General features: G+C 39.2%; 1 protein-coding gene across 2 annotated transcripts in view; it reads left to right on the forward strand.

Moving 5' to 3' along the window:
* Positions 1–19,342, forward strand: part of ARID5B (AT-rich interaction domain 5B) — a 179,619-nt gene that overhangs the window by 86,072 nt on the left and 74,205 nt on the right. For both annotated transcript variants that reach the window (XM_081268668.1, XM_081268669.1), the window contains one exon: positions 3,347–3,577. In XM_081268668.1, the coding sequence (XP_081124794.1) occupies positions 3,347–3,577 (231 nt within the window). The remainder of the gene's footprint in view (positions 1–3,346; positions 3,578–19,342) is intronic.

Genomic DNA, 19,342 nt, shown 5'->3' on the forward strand with positions numbered 1-19,342 from the left:
GCTGTGCATAGGCTGCTGTGAGAAACAAAAGAAATACGTTATGTGAAGGACCTTTGCAAATTTTAGTGTTTTATTATCAGTACCGGAAATAGCATTAATATTTGCTCTGCTTTCTAAACAGGAAAATAGTCCCTCAGGACCTCATATATTTAGTTAAGAAGACTTTTTTTTTCATTTGCTATCTTTCGTGATATCTGCAATAATCCTGAAAAAAATGTGGCAGGGAGAAGGGAACTTTTTTCCTATATTTTGTTCTAAGTATTAGAAGACTTAGAAGAGAAATCAAAATATGTGTGTGTGCATATAATGTGTGTGTGTGTATATATATATATATGTGTGTGTGTGTGTGTGTGTGTGTGTGTGTGTGTGTATCTGGCAACTATGTATGTATGCATGTGTATAGATAGATATACATATGCATATACATATACATGACAGATTTATCTGAAGTGTGTGTGTGTGTGTGTGTGTGTAAACCCAAGCTAAATAAGTTACTATAATTCTATGCAAAAAAAAAAAACTACACTCAGATTCAGAATTATGGATTTCAAAGTCGAGTGTGCAAGAGTTATGTGAGATGTCTGTTAAAAATGTGAGGTCTTGGGCCCCAACCTTAGAGATTCTGAATCAGTCATCCTTGATGGCACACAGAGTCTGCTCTTTTGCAGGCATCCTGTGTACTTCTGAGATAAGCAGTCCCAGGACCTCTCCTAGAAACATTGACTTCAGAATGAATAGATGGTTGTGAGATTCATTTCCATGAGTTGGGAGTGGAGGGAAGTTGCTATTTCTCATCCAACTGAAAGGAAGGATTCATGACTTGGCTAGTGAGTTATCAACTGCATGAAGGAAAGGAGAAGACATATTTTGGCTAGGATGAGGTAGAAAGAACAAAAGAAGCAGCAGCCATGCCTAGGCACAGAATATTTCCAGGGAGGTGATTCTGTATAGAACAGAGAATAAGGGAGAGATTAGAGATGGCTTCATCATGAAAAAATGGCTAGAGAAAAGCAGAACAAAATGATAGGAAGGAAGTCATGAGGATCGTAGTGTCCAGGTAATGCCATCTTCCATGAAACTAATTCTGAAGCGACTGTTCTTTCTCTGTCATTCAACTTGAAAAGTGCAACTTTCTCCATTTTATTTCAAGAGCACCTAAAGAAACTGATGCAACTTTCTCCTTCACAGAAAGCCAATGGCATGACCAAAACAGAATTTTGGATCATTAGGTGTTTGCACAATATTTGCTACATACAAACATTTGTATTAGATACTGAGGATGCTAAGAGGAGTAAATTATGGGAAGTTCCTGGTTGTCTTCCTCTCATATTCACAATGTGCTGGACCAATAGAGTATAGTCATATACAGAGGGTATACTGATATCATGACACATTTGAGGGCTACTTCTTGAATAGCACTTAGATACTGGACTTCTGGTCGTGTTTGGTGAGTGGTTCCGTGAAAAGTTGTTGGGCCCAGATTTGATCCTAAAGTTTGAACCTAGTGTCTAGGTCTGCTAAAAGAATCTCAGATTAGCATATCAAGGGACATATATCAGCATTTCAAAACTAATTTTCCTTTATGGGCTTGCCTTCAATGTAAACATATTTCCTCTTAATTAAGTGTGCCAGCTGATAAAGTGGCTGCCCAGAGAATCCAGGCAGGAGTCTAAGGAATGTAAGCCATTAAAAGATGTCATCTTGCAAGCAGCTGAACATCTCTATTCATGGAGAAGCCTCCAGCCTGAGGAACTAAGTGAACATAATTAGAAATACATCTGGGTATTGGCCTCCTATCTGAAAGGTCATATGCACACCTTCCGTTGGTACTGGTTACGTTCCATCATTATGTGCTGTCCTTACTCACTCGTCTCCTACTGGTTACCAGATGGCCATGATAATGTCAGAATCCTTAACAACTGTCTTGTGAAATTCCCTGCAGCATGGCAAGGGCTCAAAATATTGAGTGTTTTCCCTCTGGATAAGCAAATGACAAGTCTTGGAATTGCTTACAACTGCCCCAATGGTGTGGTTGTGGAGAGTGATGGCAAAATGGGTCATGGAACCTAAATTCCACTTGAGGTTGTTCAGGTGACAGGTCACCAAAGGGGGATGTTTGCCACATCTCAAGCATAAAATGAAGGAAGGATTCATCCATGCCAAATCTGGTTTCTGTAAATGAGCACAGGCATGTAAATAAGCAAGCATTAGGATCATTGTAAGAGGAAGATTCATTAAATGTGCTGAAATGTTCTCCTGACTTGAGTTGGTTCTGATGGAACTCTCTCATAAGAATGCTTGGGGAGACCTCTCAGCATGATTCTCTGAAATATGCCAAGTTACCAGATGGATTTGAGGAACATTACAAGATAGGGGGTATGTGTAGGCAAGGTGGAGAAGAAGGATATATCAGTCAAGTTGGGATAGATCATGCTGCAATAACAAATGACTCCAAATCATAGTAGCTCAAAAGAACAAGGGTTTATTTTCTGCTTATGTTATGCATCTATTTTGAATCAACCAGGGGCTCTGCTCCATGTTATTTTTACTCCAAGACCCAGACTGGCAGAGTAGCTGCTATCTGAAGCATTACAGATGGCCAGAACAAAGACACGGGGAGACTCTGGTCGGTGCACACTGGCTCTTAGCACAGCCACCACTTCTGTCATATATCATTGGCCAAAACAAGTCACAGGGCCACTGGACTCCCTAGAGGGTAGAAAGCACAGCCTTTCCTCAGGCCCATAAAGAGAACAGGAAATATTGGCTGTATAGCAATAATGACTCCCAGAGAAGGTAACAATGCTATTTGGACCCATGAACATTTCTCCCATGCCAGATGACCTTTTTGGAGGCCACAAACATTAAAAAAAAAAATATATATATATATCTCCAGTATAAAAGCAATATTAAACTGTGGGAGTCAGTGTATAAAGAAGCTCAACATATTTCTGCTTTTTTATTTCCATGATGACTTTGATGATTAAAATGTCAAATACTCTCAAAAGAGTTTTTGGGTTCTCCTGCTCACTGGTGACACCAACATTGTTTAATATGTCCTCAGAGCCACCCCGCTCCTCTTTTCTTTGCAAGAGGTTACACTCCATAGGGAGCCTGAGATGGGGGTGGGGGGTGGAGGGCTGGATTATGAGGAGGAGCCAGAAGATTCTGGCACTGTCACCCTAGATGAGGAGAACTGGTTTGAGAGCCTTGCTGAAGATGACATCTTTACAGAAAACCAGACGTGATTATTGAAGTTATGCCATAGCCACGAAAGTTTTTTGTTTTATTTTCGTTGTTGGGGGAAAAAAAGGGAGGTAATGCAAATATTTTCTCATTTGTCTAGGGGAGGACGAGGAAGAAACCAATGTGATCGTTCTCAGCTACCCTCAGTACTGCCGCTACCGCTCCATGCTGAAACGCATTCAGGATAAGCCATCTTCCATTCTAACCGACCAGTTCGCGCTAGCCCTGGGTGGCATCGCAGTGGTCAGCAGGAACCCTCAGATCCTATACTGCCGGGACACCTTTGACCACCCCACTCTCATAGAAAATGAGAGTATATGTGATGAATTTGGTGAGTCTTTGTTTTTTTGTTTTTTGTTTTTGTTTTTTTGTTTTTCTATCTGAAATTCAACATGTGTCGATAGTTGTTCTTGTGAGGGGTGGTGAGGGAGAACAGGCCTGTGTGCCATCCCACTCCTCCCATTCCCCACAGTGTCATTCCCTTCTTGGCAGCCTTCGTTTACCACCGTTTAAAGATTATTATTTAATATTTGTTGTTCAATATAGAGTGAAGTTGGTTGGTTGACCTTGAAATTGGACTTCAGGACAGGAAGCTTTCATGCTCTTTCTTAAAAGGCTTTGGCTATTCAAATACTGTCTTTTTAGATTTGGTTAATCATTCCCTTTTGTAAGGTACTGTAAAATGCACAAATTATAGGTACTTCAGTACTATAAAGTGAATAGGTAGATGGATGGATGGATATATAGAGTAGATTCCATGTTCCCAAATTTTTTCTTCATACACACACATACACAGTGTCCACCCAAGATGGGCATGTACACATCCATTTGTCTGCTTCTCTGCGTAGCTAAGTGTCCACGAGTCTCTGTAGGAATAGGGATTTGGGGGAAAAGACACCACATCTTCAGTTTGGGAAGTCTTGAATGGTGTAGAGACTGGAGGATGCAGACAGTTGTTGTCTCACATCTTCACTCTCTCATCTGTTTGTCAAACAGATTGGATCACATTAGAGGTTCTCTGCAGACAGAATTCCTATACTTACAGAGGCATGACCACCTCCACCCTCACCCTCTACCCCCACCCTCCACCTTCTCTGGGAATCACCCCCGTAGATGGGATGATGAAGCCCTGCTGAATCCCTCGTGGGTCCCTCGGTGGAAAAGAAGTTGAGACCCCCTGATCTAGAAAGAGCATAGCATCCCTTTGATCTGGAACATTCCCTGATGCTGTTGGTTTATGTCCCCCCCCCCCAAAGAATCCTGGTTTACAGATTATTCAATTTCAGGTTATCCTGCTTAACCATTACAGACCTCAGCATGGCTGGGGAGTCCTTTCAAAATGGATTCTTTGTGACTCCAGCAGCCCTGTTGCTCCTGCTTAGAGGGATTTTGTAAAGCAGATGTGGGGGCGAGGGGATGGGAATGATGGATGACTCAAGAAGGAAGGGACAAGAGAAAAAAAGAGAATAGAAAGATCTAACTTCATTGGAGTCTAAAGGCCATTACTTTTTTTTTTCCTTATAAATTGTTTTCTCAGATGTCTTTTACAACTCTGGCTTATAAGATGACTCAATCTATGAGAGTGTAATAGTGTTTGTACGAGTTCTATTTTCTTTCTTTAAAGAAGGATTTATTGTCATATTTTTAATATTCAAAAAATCTTATTTAAGGAGATAAATGTGCATTTTTTTCAATATCCTCTTTTCATCCATCTGATCATCAGATTAGCATGTACAGACCTCCCCTTTTCAGTATTGGTGAACTTTTCTTCCATATCCCCTGCTCCAAAACCCTGTATCCTACTTGTTACTCAAGTGGTCTCTAAATTCCTGGCACCCACTGAAACTGTAAGAGTGCTTTCTCTCATTTGAGATGATTCAAAATTAGAGTTTCACAATGTAATATAATGAAAAAAAATGTTTTAACCTTTTTGGCTAATTTAAGAGTTATTAGTCATTGCCTTTCAAAGCTGTTACATCTAGAATTGGTAATAGAAAGAAGTTCCAATTCAACAGCGATCACAATGGCTGTTAAGAGTTCCTAAATTAGTTTTAAATGTTCTCACAAACACAAGCATCTGACTTTTGAATGTTTTCCTGAACTTTCTTCTGGTATAGCTAATGTCAATGCTGTTTTTCTTCTTTAGCCTCTTAAAGGGGAAGTTTTCTTTTGGAATAAAGGTATCTTTAAAGAGCTTCTAGATGGTTCTCTTAATAATTGGAGTATTAAATTTTTTTTTTTTTACTTAAGCTTGTACTTCAAATAGTTTCTACTTTTGAAAGTAGTTTGTGTGAACAAGTCAACAAAAAAAGGTTGTTTTGACCCAATTTGAACACCTTAACTAACATGTCTCCCCCACCTCCTCCTTTCCGTCACAAATCTTAATTTCCAGAGAACACCCTTTTAAACCTCCCAACTGGTTGTATTTTAAATCGGCATGGGCTAACGTGTTTGTTAAAACATGGCGTTAGGTTTCTCCAACCAGCTAACAGTTGGTGGAAGAACATAAATTTAATTAGTGACTAGCATTAAACAAATGTTCCTAATATTAAACACTGCCAGATGACTGAAACACTTCTGTCAGATTACTGAGAGTGCCAAGGGGCCCACAGATGAATTTTCTACACAGTATATATTCTGTACCACACGTTTGGTGACTTCAGTAATTGGTCAAATGTAATTTAGGTAACAGTATGCCTAGGCTGTAAAAATCAAATTTTATTAGCCATATCACCAGGTGGATGAATGGTAGAGCTGATGGCAAAGAGTTAATAGCATTTACCAGCTACACCTTTGACACATGAAATTCATAAATTGCCCTAAAATGCCTCCAAAGTCCTTCTCAAAAGGACAGTGTCTGCTTTCCTATGATTGGATAATGTTTATTTTATTAACTAATAAACTTTTTGCTTTCTTCTATTAAGTGGGGTTATGGAATGGGAGTGGGAGGGGCTTGACCAAAAAATAAATAAAACACGGTCCTTGCTTGTTTTGAGGATTTAAAATCTAATTGGAAAAGACAGGATTACCGTGCCCAAAAGGTTAACTAATGTTATGAGAAAGTCAATGATTAAGTATTTCTCGGGTGTCACAGAAAACAAGTGCAGAAGGAATTTGGCAGTGGTCGGGGGCAGCTGTATATGGCAGTCAGGGTGAGGGGGTCAGGGAAGGCCTTATGGAAAAGGTAGGATTTGATGTGGTTTTAAGAGAGAGGAATCAGGTTATTCTAAAACTGCTAGCAAGTGTCCATTGCTTAAAATTCATGTCCTTGACTCTCCATATTTAGAAACAGGCTGCCCTTGACCTGGGTCTGATGTTGGTCTTTCTCAGGTTAGTTCTGTTCTGAGCCCCTGATCTTTGGGTGGGTTGTAAGAGTGGCCTGATGCCCTCTTTACCAGGGCACATGAATATGAGCCCTGAAAGATCCCAGAACATCTCTGGAACTGGAACAGCTTTTTTTTTTTCTTGGATACAGATGTCCCCACATTTTCTCTGGGTGCTCTCTAGATGGCTTACCTGCATTCTCTGTATTCATCTCTGAAAAGAGATACCCTTGCTCAACTGCCTAAGACAGCACCTCCTCCCTGCTTCTTTAATATTGTCCACTGAATAACAAGTTTAATTGAACAATAAAAGTAAAGCTTTTAAATCTGCAATGAGTCCCTGTAAATAAATTCTCCATGGAATTTTATGAAGCTGTTTAATGAAAAGTTTGATTAGAAACTATTAAAGAAAAATAGAATAGATGAAATTTCATCATTTAATCCAACATTACAGTAGTGTCATTTTGATTTTTATTTACATTGAGATATTCAGAAAAGAGTAAATATATCCTGGTTTTAATTAACTATCCTCCTTACTTGGGAAAGGTTATTTTAGGCTTGAAGGGTTTTGATAGCATACCATCTGCTTTCTTCACTGTATTTTATTCAAGTCCCTTCCTTGCTTACAGCACTGTGCAATGTCTAAACCTATGACATAAGCATAAATTGAATCATATTAATGGTAGGTGATTGAAACGCTTCAGCCTCAACATCCTGTCCGCATTCTTCCATCTTGTCAGTTACGCTGTTCTACAGGCAATGTGCATGAGAGACTTGACTATTTTTAAAACTAAAGCAACCGGACTGCCCATTAAGACGTTATGAAAACTCATTGTATTGCACATGCAATTAGGAAATGAGATTATAATAACAATGAGGGGAAAGTGACATGAATGGTAATTTTTTTCTTCATGAAAATCTTCACACTATGCATAATTCTGTCCCCTCGGTCCTATTAGAATCTCCTGACATAATGCATTCCCCACCAGCCCCCTACCTTCCTTTTACCTCCTTTTTGGTGATGATTCCTCTCTTGTAAAATGCATCCTGTCATTTATATTGTATTATTGTCTATACTATAGAGAAAACTCACACAGGCAAACATTTTGTCTATTTTTGCTGTTAGAACAATAAAATGTCCACCACTTTGTAATGCACAGTGTTTACATTAATATCACACAGATTAATTTCACATGTGTGAAGTGTTGACAGCTAAATCCAAACAGAGGCACATGCAGTATAGTAGATAAATGGATAAGTTTAAGATGCTGGCTCCCATCAGGGAGATGTAAGGCAACCCAATAGACATAAGTGAGATGAAGTCAGTTCTTAGAGGTGAGTGGGACTAAATGGCTTAAGGTATGATTGACTTAAAGAAATAGTCTGTTTTGGTCTGGGTTTTGAATTGCAAAGAAACGTAAGAAGTCAAAGTTGTGCTTCTAAGTTCTTTGACATCAGTGAGTGTTTGGGGGTCATAAGATGGCTGTGGTCTCTCGCCTGGAAAGAAAAGAGATGAATCGTTGTTAAGTGTTTGACCCATGTGTAGATACCGTGAGCTCTGATCTTCAGGGAGAAGTTAGCTATATCATTATTAAGACATGTATGTTGCTGTGGGGTCAGGGCAGAGGACAGCAGATTAGAGAAAAGAGTTCTAAGCTCATGGGCAAATGGCCCAGGTTTAAATCAGGGCTCAAACATCTGATTCTTTCTGTGTCTGGGCAGGTGACATGAAGTCCCTAACTTGCCTCCTGTGTAAAATCAGGTAATCACAGTCAACTTGCTGAGCTTAGAGTTAAGTCTGTGTTAATGTAATTAAAAAAAAATCTTTGTATAAGTGAAACTTCTCTACTGTTTCTATTCGAGTCTTAGGTCTTAGACAACTTGTATTCATCAGAAATGGTATTGTTCTTTGAATAATAAAGGAGCCCAATCCCCTGAGGCTCCTGGGGTCTTACTAGAATCTTAATGGAAAAGAAAAGTTTTGTACTTTTTATAGTATGTTTCAAAGGTTTTCTGACTCTGCATTGAACTTTCCCTTGCTGTTTTTCCTGTTGGTTGAAATAATGATATTTTAGACAAAAGAAGAAAAAGCAAAGGTTAGAAAGCAAAACAGATGAGGGGACAAAACCCTGAAATTTTATGAAAGAAAACTCAGGACATATAAAATTATTTTGAAGCATAAAGGATGAGCTGGACTCTGCCTCTTCCTTCTAAACATCACATGTTTTGCTGGAAATGAGAGGAAATACAGTTGTTTTGTTAAGGATCCTGGGAATTTGTAAGTGAGTAAACATTTTTTTTTCCTTGCCAAAGTAGGTTTCATGGTCACAGTGGATTTCGATGATCAAATGGCTTTGTTCCTGGCCCCTGTCCATATTCAGGCTTGCACTGCCTGCCTGCGGTGCCCACCGATCTCCCAAATGATATCACAGCAGACGTTTTTCTGTAATTGAAAGCCAGTGGGAAAGTACACTGCTGTAGATGCAGAAGACCTTAACCTTCAGAGATCTCACTGCTCTGTCCTAGATGTTTTTAGAGGTTTTATCACTGGAGAAACATCTATGCAAGTCACCCTCTGTGCTTCTTGTTGCCTCTGCTGACAAAGTAGGGACAAAGAGAAGGTTGAGGTGGTCAAACAGCATAATGAGTCAAATCCAAATAAATCTGCTGGTAGAGGTGTGTCAGATTGTGCTCCAGGGATCATATCATGATCAACATATGGACTCAGCTCCAAGACAGTAAGACTCAGGGAAAGCTTGAGAGCAGACCTCCTTGGACAGAGGCGTTGAAAGTGGGGAGATCACCTCTCTTGGAGATTAATGAAAAGAATTTTATGTTGCAACCATAAATTAATTTATAGTCATGATATATGAAATAGGTGAGATTAGTAGATTCCTTTTCTATTTTGGGAACTTGAAAGGAGATTTAAAAATAGCTCTGGACTCCTTTTGTAGCTTCGTGGACTGGATGGGTTATTGAACACTATTTGGACTCACAGGTACAATAAACTCTTATTCATCCCAGAAGAAAGGATTTGTGTCTGTTGGCCAATATTCCACTTAGCATTTCATTTATAAAAGCAAGAAAGTTATATCCTGGTATATTAGCAAGATCAACATATTCCTCTCTAGGGCGAAACAGACATTTTTGTCAATTTAAAAACATATATACTGTAGAGGAAAGAACCAGGTCATTGAAAAATCACAGACAAATGTGCTAGTCTAGGGTCAGGAATATCAGAATGAGGTTCAGAATAAGTCTATATTTGCTCAATGTTTAAAATTCTCTTGATAAATGATAATGCTCTCTAATCCCCTTCATTCTATCTTGTCAAGGGAACTAGACTAATTCAAGTTCCTTGGACTGTAGGTGAGGTTGACTGGGAAGCTTTAAGCCTAGTACAGTGGCTGATACACAGTACACCTTCATTCATTCATTTATTTATTCATTTGTTGATCTAATCAGTATCTTATTTGGCACCTGTTATTTTTTTGCCAAGTGGTATTCTGGTCCCTGTGTACAACAGATGTGAACAAGATAGAAATTTCCTCTCTGTTAAAGCAGTTACATGATAGTATCTAGAAAGGAGAGTGACAACATGTAAGATCACCGTGGACCACACACCACAGGAGTAGACCTTGCAAGATTGTTGTGAAGATGAAAAGGGTAAAAGCGCTGAGATGGTACCTTGTGTGTACTGTGGAAGTCTCATTGTTAACTGCATCTTCCTGTACCTCTGACCTCACCCAACACAACATGGATCACATATGGACCCATTCATCAAAAAAATCACACCTACAAAATTGTTTCATACCTACATTGACCGCTGAAGAAGAGAGGTTTGTTGATACTGAAACTTATAATGCATCTGTTCAGCCCAGACATTCTTGTTTGTTTGTCCCTCAGCATGGACTGTGTTTCCCCAGATACCATGGATCCAACTCTTTTTCATTATTCAGGCCTCAACCCAACATCTCCGCAGAGAAATCTTGGACCATCCCTCCTCCACAAGTCCAGCCCTATCCCTTCACTCGGTGTGTTATTATCTTCCTTTAACTCATCATTATCTGAAATTAACTCCCATAATTGTTTATATGTTTATAGTCTGTCTGCCCACATTCTACATTGTAAGCTCTTGGTAATGTGAGCGGTGACTTTTCTGTCTTGTTCACAATCATGTGCCCTGGGACCAGAACTGTACTTGGCACATAATAGGTGTGTAATAAATACTGGTTAAGTGAACAAGTGGATACATTTGTACTGTGGCTCAGGATCATTGCTGTCTCCTGTGTTATGGATAAAGACATTGCAACTCAGTAATGTGACACAGCTAGCAAGTTGTCAAATTGGGGTGTTAATCAAGGAAGCTCACCTTATCACCCATGATTTCCACCCCCACCCCTCTTTCCCAGAAGGCCTGTAGCTCATACCTGCTCAGAAAGAGCAATTGGGCTGCCTGATACCAGGTTAACTAGAAACTGGTAACTGATCAGCTTTCCAAGACAATGCATAGCTTAGTAGGTTCTGTAGCCATTAAATGGACAGATTGGTTTATGTGGGAAAGAAATAATTCTAAAGATTATTATGTGAAAACCACCAGGTTGGATTCAGGAAACCTTGGTGCTGGCATGATGGAAACTCTGTCTCATCTCTATTATCCCACTCATTCTGCTCCGGCCCTCTATCCTGGATCTCTTTTCAACCCCACCCCACCCCAGCCAGAGTAATCCCATCCCTACTCAGATCTCCTGTGCTCTCCTCTCATCAAAGAAACAGACATGGGGAACGGGCTCTTTAAGACCTGGAACTAGTGAGAAGTTGGAGGGGGTAGATAGTAAACAGCCTGCGTTCTCATGGACTCTGTAAGACATAGAGCTTCAGTGCGGACAGGACTTTCATTATACACCTCTCTATAATTTTCTGCTTAGAACACGTTGGCTTTCCCAACTTGGCATCCTTCTTTAATGAAAAAAAATTATAGGCCTAATTTCAAAAAATGAAATGTATGCAAGCTTTCCTGCTTCTGTCACTTCTTTATTCCTGTAGCACATAAATCATTTCCCTTTTTAAAATTAAATTTCACTTGCCATGATTTGGTAATGGGTTTTCAAAGGAGGCAGAGTAGCCAAGCTCTTGCTGCCTGATCAGGAAGTCTTCTCATTGCCGGCTGGCGTGGGCCTTGATTCCATCATCTGGGGTTCATTCTCCCTTTGGAAGTTGCCTAGGAATTCTCTCACTAACAATCCCTTCTTTCAATGTCCTTTTTGACTCTCTAGAGGCCATCTTGGCGGAGTAAAGAACACACTGGATTTGGGCAGAAAAGATCTAGTGCATTCTAATGCTCCTTGGGTGTTTGTTCATTCACTGTTTTGAGCACTGACTGTTTCAGACAGAACTCCAGGCATGGTTGGGATCCTTGTCTCTGTTCTTGAAACACTTAAATATCGAATTGTCTGAGATAAGACAAGGAACAATGGTCCACGGTGAATATTTTTTGTTGTTCTCTTAATGGTCCTGCATTTTACCCATTGGTGACCTCAGGTTAAGCAGTTTTCACTGGATCACAGACAGACCTAGCATGCTGGTGAAATAGCTTTGTTGACTGCCCTACCCCTGCCTCCACATCCCCCCACACACACACACTCAGGTATGCTCACCCCACAAAATGAGAAGAGCATGGAGCTGAGTCCATTAATGCTGAGGTTGAAAGGAGATAGCATCTCTCAAAGTTTTGTCAAGGAAAACCAGCTTTATCATATAATGGCCCTTCCAAGGGAGGGTCCACTGAAGAGGAGGGCACATTGAAGTTAAAAGGTGCATGAAAGATGGCCCCAGTGTCAAGGGAACCCTCTTAGAGGAAGTGGATCTCCAGGTGGACCTTGAAGGACTCAAGAAGAGGAAGTTGTTTCAGGTGAGGAGGTGGAAACTTTTCTAGACTTTGAAGCTTAAAATAAGAGGTTGTTTTCTCTGTCATTTTTAGCTTGAAGTATAGACGACAAGCAGCCTCCACAAAGCAAAACTCGTTTCCTTCTTAGAAGATGTTAAATTCCCCTGAGAGAGCATGTGCTCCTGGGTCCTTCTGTCATAGACCCCATTATGGTTGGGACCCAAGGGAAACCTCTTGGAAGAAAAAAAAATCAACTTGTCTTCTATTACATTGGATCTTTCCCTTGGGCTGTTAAGAAAGAAAAAAAGGATGCACCATCATGGCAGTGGGAAGTAAAGAGTGAGGGGCTTCCTTGGTTTCTTTAATGGGAAGATTCTAGTGGAGAAATGGGTTTAGAATGATCATCTTCAACATTTTGTTCTGTCTCCTTTCTGTTACCCAGTACTTTTCCAAGTTGAGGGGTTTTGTTTTGTTTTGTTTTATATTTTCACCTTCTGCCTTGTATTAAAATTAACAGCTTCACTTGAACTTTTCTTCCCTTATTTCTAGCTCCTTGAGGAGGTAAATCATGATTCACCCATGTTAGTGATGATATATGTTTGTTGAAATGATATAAAAACTTTGCTAGATTCCAGAGGGCTTCAAACCTCCATCACTTTATGTCCTTTCTTAGATAAGTCAAGTATTTCTTGACCTCAATCTTTCAGCTGTAGTTCATTGTGAATTTAATTCTCAAAGGGAAGTGTCTACCTCAAAGGGATCAGGTTTTTCTCAGCGTTTATATAGCTTTTCAAACCCCAGGAGCATTCTTCATGAATTGATCAATGTCTTTTGTTAAAGTTTGTTCATTTGTTCTGATGCTTTAAAAACCTTATGATCTGCACAACATAGAAGGGTGTTCTTTCTAAGGAAGTTGAGGGGTATTCTTAAGTTAGGACTAATGGTAACCTGTATCTAGAGGTCACCACACTGACCTTACCTGCCTCTACCACACATATAATCAGAATTCACTCTGAAAATCAAGTAACAGTGGCTGATCTGTTAGCATCAGGGAATTTTCAGGTTCTAATTGAAGTGTGGGCTCTATGGGTCAGAAACATAATAGATGTCAATACATGTTGGAATAGTATCAAAAAGTATTAAGAAAGGAAAGGCTTGGCTGGTATAATGTTTCTTGTCCACTTGGTGGATGGCACTGAGACCCCAAAGACACTTTCTGAATCACTGGCTCACTCCATGTTATTTATAGGTAAGGATGAGACCTTCTGTCTCATAGGAGAGTTCTGTAGAAGATTCTGGTTGAGATATATCCACAAAGCATATGAGGTTTAGCAGTTCACATTTTCTCCACTCAGTCCCAGGCATGAACATTATGTCTTTGAAATTAGAGATTAAATATGTTACCAAAGGGGTCTCTCTCCTCTCTCTCTCTCTCTCTCTCTCTCTCTCTCTCTCTCTCACACACACACACACACACACACACACACCACACACCACACACCCAGAGTACCATAAACAACATTATATCAGGTAGTTGGTTTATGTCTCATTCTCAGAACGCACCCCTTTAGAAAGAGAGAAGACATTGGACCAGTTGGTTCTTTTGAGACTGGTCTCAAGATGGCAGGTACCATGGCTGAAATTCTTCAGGACCAGAGCAAACTAATAGACTGTGGTGGAAATCCCCCACCCCACACACACACACACAATTAAGTTAAATCTTGTCCCTCAGTTGAAGGAGCTGAGGAGATGGCCTGGAAGAGGCACAGAGGTTGGAAACTGCTCACCTCATCCTCAGCCCAGCCATTCATCATTTATGAGAGGAAGGTCTTGTGGGTGTAAGAGGCTCCTCAGACTGTGCACAGGGCTTTCACTCAGTCTTGTCTCTATACAACTCTGTTACTGGAAGTGCAAGTATCATTGAGCCCATCGGGCAGTTGGCAAATCAGGTGATTCAGTGGTTAGAAAGTAGTGCAGATGTGCCCAGACCACAATGGGACACTGGCACCAGCTTCTTAACTTGTCCTTTTACTGCCATCCCCCTGAATGTGGCCAGTGTTGAAGGAGATGGCTGCTCACCTGCAAACCCCATTTAACCAGAATCTTCCATGAACCAAATATGGCCCCCATCCGCTTGGTAAATGTTCTGAGGAGGAGAAAAAATGCACAGTAAAAAAATAGCTCAAAAAATATTTTTCAAAATATTTTTCTCATTATGAAAATATTTCCATTATGGAAAGTCTAAGTAGAATAACGATAATAATTGCCAGTCTTCTTTGAGCATGTACCATGCTCTTTGTACTAAGCTCTTTGCACTAAGCTCTTTGCATACATTTGCTTGTTTAATCCTTACAGCATCACTATCAGGAAGCTCACATTAACCATCATTTCACAGAGAAAGGTTAAATAGGCCCAAAGTCATACCAGGGGTAAGTAGTCAAACTGGATCCTAGTTCAGGTCTGTCCGGCTTCAAAGTTGGTATGCTTATCTACTCTGATATTGCCTCACTAAGTAGGAGCAGTAATCCCATCAATGTTATCTATTTCTATCCAGTCTTTTTCCAAGGCATTTTTATTTACTTGAGAGCATTTTTGATTGCCATTTTATACCTTAAATTATTAGTTACTATAAAAGATACACTTCCCCATATTATTATAAGCATTTTATGAACACCATTTTATTGGTTGCCTAATATTGTGTAAAATGACCTTATCAAAATTTACATAATCCCTTTCTATTAGAAGGTTAGAACTTTACCTTCATGGTTTTGTTTTGTTGCTATTGTAAATAATGACTAGTCAACATTGTTATGAACATCTGCATACATTAAAAGCATCAGCACTTTAATGATTTAATTAGGAGAGATTCTAGGAATCTCTTTTTGCCAGTTATTTTTTCTTCTAAGCAATAGCAGAGGTATCAGATAATAAGAGCTTGCTATGGATTTAGGTATCTACTGAACCTTCTACAGCTATGGTTGAGGACAGTGAGAACCTGCACTCAGAATGAACATCTGTGATCTCCATGGCTCTGAAGCCCAATAGGAAAATAGCTTTTTGGGGGCAAAGACTGGGCTTTGGCAAGAAAGTAAGCTTGCCACTAAGCAGAGATTATCCTATTTGCGTCAGTATCTGGAAGATCTCACTGCAGATTGGATTCTTCTAGAGTTTGAATATGTAGTGTTTAATTACCAATATTTTAGTAGACAAACACACACACATATTGTTTGGAAATACATGGACATTGTGGAATAACTAACTGAAACTAACATGCATTGCTTCACATACATATTTTTTCACAATAATAACATAAAATCTGCTCTCTTGGTAATTTTCAAAATGATAATACATTGTAAACTATAGTCTATAAACTATACCATTATAAACTATAGTCTGTAAACTATACCATGGGTATAGTAGATCTCTTGGAATTTATTCCTTCTGACTAAAATTTTGTACACTTTGACCTACCTCTCCCAACTGCTTCCTGTATTTATCCTTGGTAACCATTATTCTACTTTCTATTTCTATAAATTACAATTTTTTTCAGATTCCACCTGTAAGGGATATAAAGTGGTACTTGTCTTTCTGCATCAAGTTTATTTCACTTAACACAGTATCCATCAGGTTCATCCTTTATTGTTGCAAATGACAGGATTTCTTTCTTTTTTTAAAGCTGAATAGTATGTGGTGTATAAACCACCAATGCTTTATCCATTCCTCAGTTGATGGACACAGGTTGCTTCCCTATCTTGGATCTTATAAATAATGCAGGAATGAACCTGGGAGAATCAGTATCTCTTCAATGTACTGATTTCAACATCTTTTGATTTATACCTTGTAGTGGGATTGCTGGATCATAGGGTAGTTCTATTTATAATTTCTCTAGGAAACTGCATACTATTTTCCATAATGTCTGTACAAATTTGCATTCCCTTGTTACCAATATTTTCATCCCACTCTATGCGCATGTAAGATTGAGAGTGTTGTAGGAACACCTAGAGTTGACGTCCATTGCAAGGGTAATGAAGAGTGGAAGTTAACAAGGTAAGTACTACCACCAGCCCCCATTCTTTATTGGCTTCTGCTCATGTATACAGATGAACTATTGAGCTGCAATGGAGGTGGACATCAGTTAGTGTGGTAAGAAGTAGCCACAGAAAGTCAAGAGTCAGTTCCTTGGGCAATTACAGGCTCAGGTAAAAGACTTTGCAAAATGAAAGTGCATAGCCATGATTTTGGAGGGATATACTCAATAGTATTAGTTACCAAAAAATTAGGAAAAGGTACAATGTATTAAAAAGGACACTTGTCTGGATATCAGGAGAACTGGGTTCTGAATACGACCTTCATACCAAAGAAGAAGCTTCAGCAACTCAGTTAATCTTTCTGAATTTCTGTGTTTTATATGCAATATGAAACATTGGACCACATTTTTTAGCATTTTGGGATCTTTGGTTCCTTTGAGAAACTGATGAAAACTGGGAATCTACTCATAAAACTGTGTATGCAAATACAATTATTATAAAAATGCCTTTGAACAATGTTGTTAGCAAAATTAGCATATCAAGCAAATATAGAGTATTCTGCATATATTTTTCAGGAGTTACAGAGTATATGAGACCTTAGGTTAAGAACCCCTGACCGGGTGATCTTTAATATCCTTTTCTGTTCTCACACACTTGCAGGCTATCAGTGAAACACAAAAAGGCATTTCTAACAATTGACCATGCACTTCACACTTCATTAACTAGGATGGCTCATTTCCTGAGGATTTTGGTTAATTAAAGTATAACAATAATGACAGTAGCTCATACCTTTTACTGAGTGTTTACCATGCGCTCCCGATGCTATCTTAGGTGCATAAAGACAGTTTTCATCTCTAAGTGAAATCTGTTTTGAATTGTGCATGTTTAATATGATTAATCACTTTGGTGAAAGGCTTCAAAAAGCCAACTTCATCTAACATTTATTGAACACCTACTATATACATTATCCCCATTGATCCTCCCAATCATAGTTTGAGGGAGATGTCATTATCCCTGCTTTGCAGGTGAGAAAATCAAAGCTCAGAGCTGTTGGAGAAAGTCACCCAACATGACTCATTAAGTGGGGGAACCTGGAGTTTAAGCTCTGCCCTGTAAACCTCCAGATAATGCTCTTAGAGATTGTGCTGTGCTGCTCTTTTTAGTAGCCAGTTAACTATTCTTATTCATTTAAATAATGATTACAAGAACCTAATTTGTACTCAAAATATAAAGCAAAGCGTCTGCAGGGGAAGCCAAATACATTCCTCAAATTCACCTGGATAGGCTTTGCTTCTCCAACCCTGAACAGTGTGAGTGTAAAAGTGATCACTCACCTCACCTCATGGAGCACCTGCTGTGGGTAGGTTGTTAAGTGCGAGAAAGCTGCGAAGGTGGAACAGGTTTCTGCTTTTAAGGGGTTCAATGGCAGGACTGAGATTCAGTCATTGTGCATTGCTGGGTCTGTTCTTATAGGTCAGTTAGCTGTCTGCGATCTGGCTTACGCAGGGCAAACTACAGGTCACATGCAGCTACTGTCTGCTATGGAGATTTACTGGAACACTGCCCACTTGTGGGCTCAAGTCTTATCTGTGGCTGCCTTTGTGCTATGATGGTAGACATGAATGTGGTCCACAGAGCTGAAAATACTTACTCTCTGATATTTAATTTTTTTTCCTTAGGCTGAGGATGTGGTTCATTGCTAGCACACTTGCCCTACACATTGAGGCCCTGGACTTAATCCCCAGCACCATCAAAAATAATAAATTAAAATGTTATTTCTTGACCCTCATATAGACCAATTAGTCACTATAGCTCATCAAATCTGAAGCATGATTTCTAAGACAAATGGAAAGCACTGTAATTTAGATTTACAAAGAGCCATGAATTGGGAGACCATGGGATTCTAGAGGCACTGAAATGTGTGTGTTGGGGGCGTGTCTTACAATTGAAAAATTTTTTTCAGGGTGATGGTTTAGAGGCATTAAAAAAAATGTAAAATATAGATTGTCTTAAAGACAGTTTTATCCAGCTGGGCCACCGGTCTGTTGACTCACCATGAAACCTATAACAACAGGTCACGTGATGGGACCCAATAAATTAGAAAAGTGCTAACTTTTTGGCATCTGTCTTCCCAAAGCCTGTTGCTAATAATGTGTGGAAGAAATATTTTGGCATTGTCTTCTGATACTATTTTCAACTCCTGTTAGTATAAATATTTAGGGTGTTTCAATACAGTGGGTTGTGTGGCAGTAAAATTGTTAGTTCTTTTATCTTAGTGCTGGAATATTTGAACTCTCTGCCTGTTCTTAAAATGCATTATAAGACTGCATACAAAAGGCTTTGTAGTAGATTGGAATGGGAAGCTTCTCAGATGTTGCTTATGGTCAGATTCTCACCAGTCTGAAAAATATGCTAATTATATACAAGTCTCTGAGCAGAAAGAGTGAACTCAATATTATAATTTTAAACTTCCTGAAAACAAAAACAGGACACTATGGTAAGGGGAAGTCATGATTAATGCATAAACAGTATGTGCCTCCTAAGTGTATACAAATTGTCCATTTTGTGTACACATATTTTCCAAATGCTCATAAACTGCCCAGAGAGCATCCATATTTGCAAAAATAAGTCATGGAGTGACAGTTTGTTTTGTTCTCTCATTCTTTTTTCTTCTTCAAAAATAGACATTTAGGAGTTCTGAGTCAGGCCACATATTACTTGCCTAATTCAGCTGCAGAGTAAGTTATTAATGACCCCCAGATGTTGTTTATAGTGATTGGATATTTTCAGTTGTGAAATAATATTTTCTTTTTTGTGTGTGCAAGTGATATTTCTTAATATGCTCTACAGCATCTGAA

This window comes from Spermophilus citellus (assembly GCF_964194105.1).
Source record: "Spermophilus citellus genome assembly, chromosome: 15".
Lineage (NCBI taxonomy): Eukaryota > Metazoa > Chordata > Mammalia > Rodentia > Sciuridae > Spermophilus > Spermophilus citellus.